The following is a 12,573-nucleotide window of genomic DNA, read 5'->3' as shown; positions in this document are numbered from 1 at the left end:
TAAGTAAAGAAACTAAAGCTCTAAATAAGGACCTAGAGCATTTGGGCTTAACAGACATCTATAGAACACTAAACCCCAAAAAAAACGGAGTACACATTTTTCTCAAGCACACACGGATCATTCTCCAGGATCGATCACATACTGGGGCACAAGACAAACATCAACAGATACACCAAGATTGAAATCATATCAACCATCTTTTCTGACCATGAAGGCATCAAACTAGAAGTAAATCATAAAAAGAAGGCAAGGAACTATCCTACCTCATGGAGATTAAAAGCCACACTACTGGAAGACCACTGGACTAACGAGGAGATCAAAGAAGAAATTAAAAAATTCTTTGAATTGAATGACAAGGAGGACACCCATATCCTAAATGTATGGGATGCAGCAAAAGCAGTAATAAGAGGAAAATATATAGCAATAGAAGCTCACATCAAAAAACAAGAAAGAACTCAAGAAGAAGACACAAAGAAATGGAAAGACATCCCCTGCTCATGTATTGGAAAAATAAACATTATTAAAATGGCCATCCTACCAAAAGCAATATACAGATTCAATGCTATTCCAATCAAAATCTCAATGGTTGGGCCTCCCCGGTGGCGCAGCGGTTGAGCGCTGGGTTGCGAAGCTGCCCGCGGCCTCTGCGGCGCCGGTTCGATCCCCGGCTGCTCCCCGACCAGCAGACGAGGGTCCCACATGGTGATCAGACCTCTCCTGCCGCCCGCTGCTCCCCTCAGCAGTGTCCTTTGGTCCTTCTGCCTGCTCTGCTCCCCGCTCTGGCTCTGGTGAATTCTCTCACCCTCCCGGGCTTCTGACTGTACCCAGTGCTTGTATAAGTAAACAAACAAATAAAATAAATAAAAACATGCCTCTATAAACAAACAAAAAAAAATGGCATTCTTCAAAGAAATAGAACAATTATTGATGAAATTCATATGGAATCACCAAAAAACCCAAATAGCCAAAGCTCTACTGAAAAAAAAAAAAGAAGGGAATGGAGGCATCATACTCCCAGACTTCAAACTCTACTACAAAGCCATAATCATCAAAACTGCATGGTATTGGAACAAGAACAGACATACAGACCAATGGAATCGAATAGAAAATCCAGAAATAAACCCACAGATTTATGGTCAACTAATCTTTGACAAAGGAGCAAAGACTATGCATTGGAGCAAAGAAAGTTTGTTCAATAAATGGTGCTGGGAAAACTGGGTCGCTACGTGCAAAGGAATGAAGCTTGACCACTACCTCACACCATACACAAAAATCAACTCAAAATGAATTAAAGAACTAGACATAAGACCTGAAACCATAAAATACATAGAAGGAAATATAGGCAAAACACTACGGGATTTGCACATCAAAGACATCTTTACAGACCCATCACCCAAAGCAGTGATAGTGAAGACAAAGATAAACAGCTGGGGGCCTCCCCGGTGGCGCAGCGGTTGAGCGCTTGGTTGCGAAGCTGCCCGCGGCGTCTACAGCGCCGGTTCGATCCCTGGTTGCTCCCCGGCCACTGGAGGAGGGTCCCACATGGCGTGCAGACCTCTCCTGCCGCCCGCTGCTCCCCTCTGCAGTGTACTTCGGTCCCTCTGCCTGCTCTGCTCCCAGCTCTGGCTCTGGTGAACACTACGGGATTTGCACATCAAAGACATCTTTAGAGACCCATCACCCAAAGCAGTGATAGTGAAGACAAAGATAAACAGCTGGGGGCCTCCCCGGTGGCACAGCGGTTGATCGCTGGGTTGCGAAGCTGCCCGCGGCGTCTGCAGCGCCGGTTCGATCCCTGGTTGCTCCCCGGCCACTGGAGGAGGGTCCCACATGTCGTGCAGACCTCTCCTGCCGCCCGCTGCTCCCCTCAGCAGTGTACTTCGGTCCCTCTGCCTGCTCTGCTCCCCGCTCTGGCTCTGGTGAATTCTCTCACCCTCCCGCGCTTCTGACTGTACCCAGTGCATGTATAAACAAAAACAAACAAATAAATAAATAAATAAAACATGCCTCTATAAAAAAAAATTAAAGATAAACAGCTGGGACTACATCAAATTAAAGAGCTTCTGCACAGCAAAAGAGACAATAACAAAAACAAAGAGAAACCCCACCAACTGGGAGAACATTTTTGCACCCAACACTAATGATAAAGGACTGATCACAAAAATCTGCAAAGAGCTGATGAGACTCAGCAACAACAAAGAAAATAATCCAGTCAAAAAATGGGCAGAAGAGCTAAAAAGAAACTTCTCTGAAGAGGAAATGCAAATGGCCAACAGACATATGAAAAAATGTTCAACATCACTTGTAATCAGGGAAATGCAAATCCAAACTACCATGAGATACCATCTCACACCAGTGAGAATGGCACATATTAAAAAAACTAGCAACAACAAATGTTGGCGAGGGTGTGGAGAAAAAGGAACTCTCCTGCACTGCTGGTGGGAGTGCAAACTGGTCCAACCACTATGGAGAGCTGTGTGGAGATTTCTGGACCTACTAAACAAAGAGCTTCCATATGATCCAGCAATTCCACTCCTAGGTATTTACCCAAAGGACACAGAAACATCAATTCCAAAGAGCACCTGCACCCCTATGTTTATAGCAGCACTGTTTACAATAGCTAAGCTTTGGAAACAACCCAAATGCCCAAAAATAGATGACTGGATCAAGAAGATGTGGTACATATATACCATGGAATATTACTCAGCTTTCAAAAAAGATAAACACATGCAATTTGCAGCAACATGGATGGCGCTGGAAGGGATCATGCTCAGCGAAATAAGCCAAAAAGAAAAAGAAAAATACCGGATGGTCTCACTCATAGCAGGAATCTAGAAAACTTAAATAAGGGACCAGGAAAATGAATAACTATAAGAAAGTGAAAATCAAAATCAAAAAACTATGAACCAGAGACACTTTTTGGGGGGTGGGGGGCGGGAGGGGAAGGATTGGGGTCAGAATGGGGCGTTTGCAATTGTATGGGGGAATATAAAAATAAAATTTTATTATTTAAAAATAAATAAATAAATAAATAAATAAATAAAAACAAAATACATAGAAAATTGTCCAAACTAGGCCTCCCTGGTGGTGCATCGGGTTGAGTGCAGCACTGTGAAGTTGTCCGCAGCCTCTGCAGCACGGCTTCGATTTCCAGCCAGCCAGAGAGATTCCCACATGGTGCGGCAGACAGACCTCTCCTGTGTCCCCCACTGCTCCCCTCAGTAGTGTACTTTGGTCCTTCTGCCTGTTCTGATCCCTGCTCTGTCTCTGGTGAATCCTCTTGCCCTCCTGTACCTCTGGCCTGTACCCCAATGCTTGTATATTTAAGGAAAAAAAATTTACATTTGAAAAAGTAGTTTCACGTAACCAAATTATTCTAGACACAGTGAAAGGTTTGCCAATAACCAGTCAGGTATTAACCTTTACATTTAAATTAATCTAAGTGAAATATCATTAAGATTTTTTTTTTTTTTTTGGCTGCACTTGCTACCCCTCAAGTGCTTAGTGGCTCCTGTGGATGGCTAGTGGCTGACATGTTGGACAGAGCAATTCTAAATGCTTAGCCATTCAGGTGTGACTTCCAAAGATGGTTGTATGTCTGAAGTTTCTGTCTTTAACTTCATTAGCATTATGAGACCTCAGCCAGGCTTCTCAGTTGCTTGACTGCTTCTCCAAGTACTGGTCCTCCTCAGCACAGAAGTTCAGCCTGCTTTCCTTGACCTTTTTCTGTCCTCAGTGTATCACAGTCTGTCACCTCTCTGCCTCACTAGCAGCTGAACCTGCCTTTTCACTTGTCTCCCTGCCTTTCAGCAACCCTTCTCTCCTCTTAGTCAGGTTCCAGGGCCAGTTTGCAACCATTTCCTTGCACACTGCCTCAGCTTCCTTGCCTTCTTCACTTTGTCAAAACCAGAATTAAATCACTTAATTTTTGCTTGCAGATTATGGCAAGGAAGGCAACCAGGTTGACTGGTCTAGTTTCACCTCGCAAACCTCCGGCAGGACCTTACAGACCTCCACACACATTTCCACTAAACCACTCTGTCTGCTGGGCGGTTGTTACACGCTTGCCTCGCTCAGAACCTCACACCTTCTCCCTGGGTCACTATAACTGATGATTTTGCTGCCTTTGTTTGCTTTTAAGAAAATGGAAACAACTAAAAGAACTCTCCGGCCTCTAGTTATCACCTTCTCTAACCTGCTAGCATCTGTACCCCTGCTCTGCTTCACACCTGTCACTGTAGATGGACTGTAGGGGTTCTCCCCACAGCACCTGAGAGCTCCAAAACACTAAGCTCCCAAAGCTCTTGTCCGTTCACCTCCTCAAGAACAGTGCTGTAGCGTTTGTCCCTTTCTCCTACACAATCATCTTTTCCTTGCTAGTGGGACATTTACAGAGAAAGTATAAAGATATCATTTATGTCGTCTTAAAAAAACTCCTTATGTGGAGTCACTTGGTGCCACTATCTACCTCATTGTTTTATTTATTTATTTTTTTGCTCCTATTTGCAAAGAAAATAAAAAGTCCATCTCTCAGTCTTTCAGTATTTTCATGGAAGTATGGAAAACCACACAGATAATGTGTGTACAGCATAATGGGTTAGCACAAAGTGAACACAATGTACAACTCTATAGGACAAAACAAAAGCCAGAGCATTTTCAGCACTTTCTTCCAGAGGTAACCAGCCATTTTTCCTCTCCACCCTATTGGTTGGTTTTTCGTCTTTCTGAACATACACAGAATTATACATTACCCGTTTTTTTTGTGAGTCTGTCTTCCTTCACTTGGTTTCGTGTGATTCATCCACATTGTATTTTTTTGGTTTTGCATTTTGTAAAATTTTTATTGAATTGTGATTATAATTTTTTATTGCCATATAAAATGCCTTTATATAGTAATACCATAGTTAATCCAAGAATATTTTTATTTTTCCAGTTTTTGGCCATGATATTGTCCTGGGCATTTTTGCGCATCATCTTTGATGCATACATAAGTGCATTTCTTCTGTGTACCTGCTGGGTTGTAGGCTGTGATAATGTTCAGCTCTGGCAAGTACTGCTAGCAGATTTTGCAAGGGCTTGTCCCCATTTATGCACCCATGGGTGGATTCTAGCCATTTTCTCTTGAAACCCACTCTCATCTTAAATTTGCGCTCACCCCCTTGGCAAAACTAAGCATGTCAGGATGACTAATGGTTTCCATTGCTAAAACCAGTGGTTAACTCTTCGTCTAAGCCAAATGTGGCCTCTGTTGCGTAATGCAATTAGTTGGTCATACCTTACTCAACTTTTTCCACATGATCTTGCGCAGGTCATCATAAATACATAGACATATAAACACTTACTGTGGATTTAAAGTTTAATATCAAGTAGAAAGAAGATGTGGTATGCCCGAAGAGGCAGCTGAAAGAGTCACAACAATTGTTTCTTGAGAGAGATGAGTGTGTGAAGAGAGGTGGTGGGGAGCTCTGGAAAAGGGATCTGCTGTATTTTGTCAAAAGCCTTTTAGTCCTGTTTGACTTCTTTAGTTGCGTGCCTATATTTGATAACATTTTAAAATTAATTGAAAAAACACTTGGAAGTACAGTGCTTTTATTTTACTATAGGGTCTGCTAGTAAATGTGTCTTATATTTCTTGTCCTCTAATGCCCTCTGCCCTCTGATAGCTTTTCTCCGGGTTTGTCTCTTATTTTTCAGAATGGCAGTTCGTAAAACCCTCATTCCTCCTCAGCCTCCTGAAGTGTCTAGTCCTCGAGTGGAGAGCTCTATGCGGAGTACATCTGGGTCACCTAGGCCTGCAGGGTGAGAACATAAATGTTCTATCACTCTTCCAGCTGCACGTAACTAGAGAGGAAACAGCCTAATGCAAGTGACAAATTTCACAGTTTGCCTGTGTGCATCTTTTATAATGTACTCTCTAGCCCCGGGACCTGGATGTGTTTTTCTTTTTATTTATTTTACTGAAGTGCCATTGTTTTATATCCTTGCTAGTGTTTTGTTGTTTTTCAGCCTCTGATCTTTATGTACAAAATGGAGAGCCTTACAGTATTTACTTCAGAGGAGTCGTCTGTATTTAAATGAGATTACGCTTTCAGAACATCGCCTATCACAGTTGTTACTGATGTCCAAAAAAGACTTCATGACAATAGTTAACACATGTTTTTTTTTCCTTTTTTTCTTTATAGTCTTATTTCCAAATAATTGGGGGGGGAGGGGAGTGATAATACTTAAGTGAAAATCATTGTCCTCTTTCTCACCGTGCCAGGCCCACTCTCTCGAATATAATCTATTATTAACATAATTGCCAACAGTTTAGGTATCTTTCCACATCTTTTTCTACATACACATTTAGATACCTTGATTTTTCTTTTTAATCGAGGTAACAGTTTTAGGGGTATAGGGTCACACCTCTTTGAAGGTCTATTCCCACACCATGCACACCTCCCACCAAAGCACCGAGTAACCCTCTCCCCCTTCCATTGGGTCCACTCTACCTTTTGTTCCCCTCTGGCAGTCTCTGTCCTGCAGATGCCAAGGGTTTGTTTTGGTTTAGTTTGATAGTCTTAAAAAACAGAATCTTGCTGATAAGAATGTTCTGTATCTTGCATTTTTACCTATCCCAATAATAGCCTAGCATGTGAATATACTTGAATCCATTTCTTCAAAAAATTTCAAGAAAAAAGTTATGTGTACTGTTTTAGAATTTGGAGATTTATAAGAGTGACTAAAACGAAGTGTCCATTTTCCTTCAGTTTACATTCCAGTGAGTATAGAGAAGTAATAAATATATGAAGAAAAAGAAAGCAGTTTAAAGGAAATACAAAGTGAGGGGAGGAAGAGGTCGCCACTCCTTACAGTAAGGTTTCTCGTGTAGAAGTTTAAAAGCCTGAAGGAAAAGCCCTGTGCACCCAGTGTTGGCCTGTGCAGGCTGAGGGAAGAGCAGGGCCAGGACTGGGACGTGGGAGAGCTTGTGATCATCAGTGCAAGAGTGCAAAAATGTGCCAGCCCAAGCCGTGCATGGGGTCTCAACGGGGGAAATTATGATTCTTCTGAGACGTTTAAAATATTTGTGGAAATGTTTTTAAATGTCAGTTATCATAGCTAAAGAAATGAAAAAAGTAATAAAATTAATATTGATGCAGTACACTCTAATCTTCCATATTGAGAAGTAAACTTTTTGTTTCTAGAAATAAAAGCAGTTCAAGAGCAGTTGAAACAATGTTTGTTTCCCATTGGCTTGGTAAATTGTCACACCCCTTTGTAAGTTTAGATCTGCTTCTGATGAGCAGGAGTTTTTCCAAAAGGGCAGATTTATTATAAAAAGGAAGAGTAAAGGACACTTGCGCAGACCCAAGCAGACAGAAAGGGCTGCCCCTGGAAGGGACAGGTGTGCTAAAAGAGAGGCCTGCATGGTCATAGGCAGACAGTCTGATGGGGAGAGCTGCCTCTGCTGCTTTGCACAGGAGGAAGGTTGGTGAAGAGAAGCACCTGCATCGGCGCAGCTGGGCAGGAGAGCTGCTGCCTCCAGGAGCTCCTTTAATGGGAACTTTTTTTGTCCATCGCCTCCAGGGACATCTTCATTCTGTCCATCAAAATCATCACCACCTTAACTAGACCTTGGGGTCTGGCTGCACGTTTCACAACAGCCTCTTTGTACTGGCAGCTTCTGTAGACAGCTTAATGTTAATCCCAATCCGTGCTCATTTTTGAAGCAATTTTTCTCATTCTCCTTGTAAAGGCCAGTTTCAGCATGATGACTAACTTAACACTTTGGCCCCCAATGATTAGGTTTTGTTGTTTTTTTTTTTAAAAGTTTTCAAGGTAGAAGTAAATACTCTGTTTCACCATAGAGATTTTCTGTTTCTACTGCACTTCAAACTGTCATTTCCAATCTGTACCTGTTTGTAGCATAATGAAATATGTGTCTCCATTTTCTCCACATTGTTGCCAACAGTAGATATTAAGTTTTTCAAATGTAATATTTTTAATTATTTAAAATGTTTTAATAAGCAAAGTAATGTACGAAGTCGCTTTTAAAGTGCTAGAAAAGGGGCGTCCCTGGTGGCGCAGGCAGTTGAGCGCAGCACTGTGAAGCTGTCCACATCCTCTGTGGTGCCACTTCTATCCCGGCTAGCCGGGGATATACCCACATGGCATGGTAGACCTCTCCTGTCTCCCCCGCTGCTCCCCTCAGCAGTGTATTTTGTCAGTCTCTCTGTTTTTTTTTTTTTTAAAGATTTATTTGTACAAGAGTTGGGGTACAGGCCAGAGATGCGGGGGTTTAGAGGATCCACCAAAGACAGAGCAGGGAACAGAACAGGCAGGCTGACTGAAATCCACTGCTGAGGGGAGCAGCGGGCAAGACAGGAGAGGTCTGCCGCGCCATGTGGGTAACTCCCTGGCTGGCCGGGGATCGAACCGGCACTGCAGAGGCTGCGGACAGCTTCACAGCGCTGTGTAAAACCGCCTGCGCCACCAGGGAGGCCCCTGCCTGTTCTGTTTCCCACTCTGTCTCTGGTGAATCTTCTCACCCTTCTGTGCATCTGGCCTGTACCCCGGTTCTTGTATAAATAAATAAATCTTTAAAAATAATAAAAAAATTATGCGCTAGAAAAAAATGTCCTGAAGGAGAAAAGCACATTGAAGCATGAAACTCTGTCCCTTGTAAGCACTAACATGTATGGAAATATGGTGAGATGGGGGTATTTGTAAAGAACCTTCCCTGGACTTTATGGTGCCAACAAGTTGTAGAGGCAGGGACCACGCAGCACCCATTCTGGCCATACGTATTTGCATCAGCAGTATTTATGGCACCTAGAGGAAAAGAACATTTGTGTTGTGAAAAATAATGAGCTGAAAGCAGGACCCCCACACTCCCACGCTCAAATAAAGGAATCTCACATAAATAGCTGCTTTTAGAAATAGCCCAAATCATTTACTGATGAGTAATAAAATAAAGATTGCTATGAATAGAACTAAAATAGTAGGAAAAGAACAACAAAATATCCTAGTTTGTTCACAAAGAACACTCCATGGAGGGGACAAATGAAATTTATAATAAAATATTTGACTATGAATTTAAATTATGTAATGAAGTGACCATCACCTCTATGAATGGAAACAAAAGGATGAAATGCAAAGACTTCCAGGAGTAAATGATGAAACATGACATAAGTTAACACAGCTCAGTAAGGATCTAGGAGAAGCCGTCACAGATTGAAGGCAAAATTAAAACAGAAACTATGTAGACATTGAAGATAGAAATGAAAATTTAAATACTCAAAAAATTTTAAAGAGAAAATTAAAATAGCCATTCAGGCATATACTGTGATATAAAATCAATCATGTACAACATAACCTTGAAAGATTGCTTTAACATGTTTGTAAAGAAAATGTCCTTTTTAAGTTAATTTTATTGCTGCTTATAAAAATTTGGGGTAAAGCAAAGGGAATTTTTAAAAATTTTGAATTCCCGTTAAAAGGTCAGCTTTTAAAGTCAAGGAATAGAGCTTCCTTTTTTCTGTGTTACACCAAAAAAGTTGGGCAAATAAATACCCATCTGCTAAGATGTTGCGTATTAAGGCAGTTTCCTGTCATTTGTTGTATCATTTTTGCCTTTGTCTTTCAGTGCCAAACCTAAGTCAGAAATCCACGTGTCGATGGCCACGCCAGCCACTGTGTCCATGGAGACTGTGTCCAGTCAGAGTAATGACCAGCCCACCATTGCAGTCCCTCCCACCTCGCAGCAGCCTCCACCAACGATTCCCACCATGATCGCAGCAGCCAGTCCCCCATCACAACCAGCAGTGGCCCTTTCCACCATCCCTGGGGCAGTCCCCATCACTCCCCCCATCACCACCATTGCAGCGGCCCCGCCACCATCCGCAGTCGTGGGTGGCAGTCTCTCCTCTGTTTTGGGGCCTCCTCTGCCTGACATAAAAGTTAAAGAAGAAGTAGAACCAATGGACATCATGAGGCCAGTTTCTGGTAAGTTCATTCAGAGAACACGTTTCTTTGTCAGTTGCTTCTCCCCCCTTTTCAGAACCCTTGACCCTTAGCTAGGAAGCCCTACTCCTTTATGCCCATTTTATTTTATTTTATTTTTTTTTAAACAGAGGCATGTTTTATTTATTTGTTTGTTTGTTTATACATGCACTGGGTACAGTCAGAAGCGCGGGAGGGTGAGAGAATCCACCAGAGCCAGAGCGGGGAGCAGAGCAGGCAGAAGGACCGAAGTACACTGCTGAGGGGAGCAGCGGGCGGCAGGAGAGGTCTGCGCGCCATGTGGGACCCTCCTCCGGTGGCCAGGGAGCAGCCGGGGATCGAACCGGCGCGGCAGAGGCCGGAGGCAGCTTCGCAAACCAGCGCTCAACCGCTGCGCCACCGGGGAAGCCCTATGCCCATTTTAAATTTGCATTTCATTGGTTTTTAATACTTAAAAGAAAGCATTCAGCTGCTTTTGAAAACAAAGTATTTGCTGCCCTTTTATTTTTTCTTAGCAGAATTTAAAAAAAAAAATTACTGTTTCCCTAAGAACATCCTTAAATGTAGCTTTTTGGTAATTAAGAAAATACTTCCATTTAAATGAGTAAAGAACTGATCATAGCTAAGTGCTGGTTATTTACAATTTATTTCCTGGCAATTTTTCTTGCCTTGTTATGCAGTAAAATAAAATGTATGTTGTTGAAAATACTCTCGATAAGCTTACCCATGATTAGTAAAATATTAAAACTACATATTCTGTTTCCTCATAAATGTCACCTTTGTCAAAGGCAAGTAACTTTGGAGATTTTCTGTTTCTACGTTTTTTATAATTGATGGTAGAATCTTGTTTTTCCTGACTATGAAAGCAACATTCATTGTATGGAATTCATGAATTACAAAGTCAAAGTGGAAAGCAAGTTCATGTGCTCATTGCTCAGCATCACCCTCTCACCATTTTGGCAAGAAAATTTCTATTTCCCATTCCATTTTTTAGTAAGAGCTATGGTTGTGCTCTATCTATGGTTTTTAAAACTGCTTTTTTTTTTTTTCCCCTGCTTATTTCTTTATTTTCATTTATTATGCTTTAACGTATTCTTCTGTAGTACCCATAGTTAGCCTCAGCACTTCCATCGAATGATTCCATGTGATCTCCCTGGTGGCGCAAGGGGTTAAATAAGCACAGCACTGTGAAGCCATCTGCAGCCTCTGCAGCACGAGTTCCATCCCCAGCCAGGGAGGTGACACATGGTGCAGCAGACCTCTCCTGTCTCGCCCGCTGCTCCCCTCAGCAGTGTACTTCAGTCAGTCTACCTGTTCTGCTCTCCACTCTGTCTCTGGTGAATCCTCTAACCCTCGCTTGCCAAATTTCTTTGGCAAGAAATTTTCTTGCCAAAATGGTGAGAGGGTGATACTGAGCAATGAGCACATGGGCTTGCTTTCCACTTTGACTTTGTAATTCATGAATTCCATACAATTCCATTCCCCCGCACCTCTGGCCTGAACCCCAGTTCTTGTATGCATAAATAAATAAATCTTTAAAAAAAAAAAAAGGATTCCATGGATAACCCAGGAGGAAAAGGTAAATGTTCTGTTTTACTGTTCACCTACTCTCTCATTTATCTAGTTCCTGTTGTCTCTCAGTGCTAGGAAGTGCTGCCTCAAACTATTGGGCTCGGTACCAGACTTGTTTTGTTTTTTTTTTTTTAAGAGTGACAGCTCACATTTGTTTAGTTTTTGGTTTTTTTTTTTAATTAATTAATTATTTATAGAAGCACTGCGTACAGTCAGAAGAGCGGGAGGGTGAGAGAATTCACAGGAGCCAGAGCAGGGAGTAGAACAGGCAGAAGGACCGAAGTACACTGCTGAGGTCTGTGCGCCATGTGGGACCCTCGCCGGGGATCGAACCGGCTCTGCAGAGGCTGCAGGCAGCTTCGCAGCCCAGCGCTCAACCGCTGCACCACCAGAGAGGCCCATCAGACTTGTTTTCTTGCGCTTTCCACCAGGGCAGTGATGATACAGCCTTACCTAAAACAAGCACTTCTCCATCCTCTTGAATCTTACTTTCTAGTAAGGATGACAAACAGTAAAAGTGGGGGCAAAACATAAGAGGAAGTGAGGGCTGGAGCTATGATTTAAAAAGAGTTCTAAAAGGAAGGCCTTACTGGGCCTCTTCAGTGGCGCAGCAGGTTGAACGCAGCACTGTGAAGCTGTCCACAGCCTCTGCAGCTTGGGTTCGATTCTCGGCAGGCCAGGGAGATTCCCACATGGTGCAGCAGACCTCTCCTGCCCTGCGTCAAGAAGATGTGGTATATATATACACAATGGAATACTATACAGCAATCAAAAGAGATAAACTCATGCCATTCACAGCAACATGGTTAGAGCTGGAAGGGATTATGTTCGGTGGAAAAAGTCAGAAAAAGAAAAATATCGGATGGTCTCACTTATAGGAGGAATATAAGGGAACCAAATTAGGAATCAGGGAAAAAAATAATTATAATAAATTAAAAAAACAAAAATAATCAGACTTTCTACAGGGAAGGGAGAGGGATCAAAACGAGGAAGGGGAGAGCACAGGGGACTGTGGTGATG

General features: G+C 42.4%; 1 protein-coding gene across 4 annotated transcripts in view; it reads left to right on the top strand.

Moving 5' to 3' along the window:
• Nucleotides 1–12,573, top strand: part of SAP130 (Sin3A associated protein 130) — a gene marked incomplete at its 3' end in the record, with an annotated part of 63,422 nt that overhangs the window by 37,959 nt on the left and 12,890 nt on the right. For 2 of the 4 annotated variants that reach the window (XM_084236700.1, XM_084236699.1), the window contains exons 14-15: nucleotides 5,695–5,799; nucleotides 9,626–9,984. In XM_084236700.1, coding sequence (XP_084092826.1) covers nucleotides 5,695–5,799; nucleotides 9,626–9,984 — 464 coding nt within the window. The remainder of the gene's footprint in view (nucleotides 1–5,694; nucleotides 5,800–9,625; nucleotides 9,985–12,573) is intronic. The other 2 variants (XM_084236702.1, XM_084236701.1) reach the window with 1 other exon arrangement.

This window comes from Talpa europaea (assembly GCF_964194135.1).
Source record: "Talpa europaea genome assembly, chromosome: 1".
In the NCBI taxonomy this organism is placed as follows: Eukaryota; Metazoa; Chordata; class Mammalia; order Eulipotyphla; family Talpidae; genus Talpa; species Talpa europaea.
Note: the sequence above shows the minus strand (reverse complement) of the source record. Positions and strands in the feature narration are given on the sequence as shown.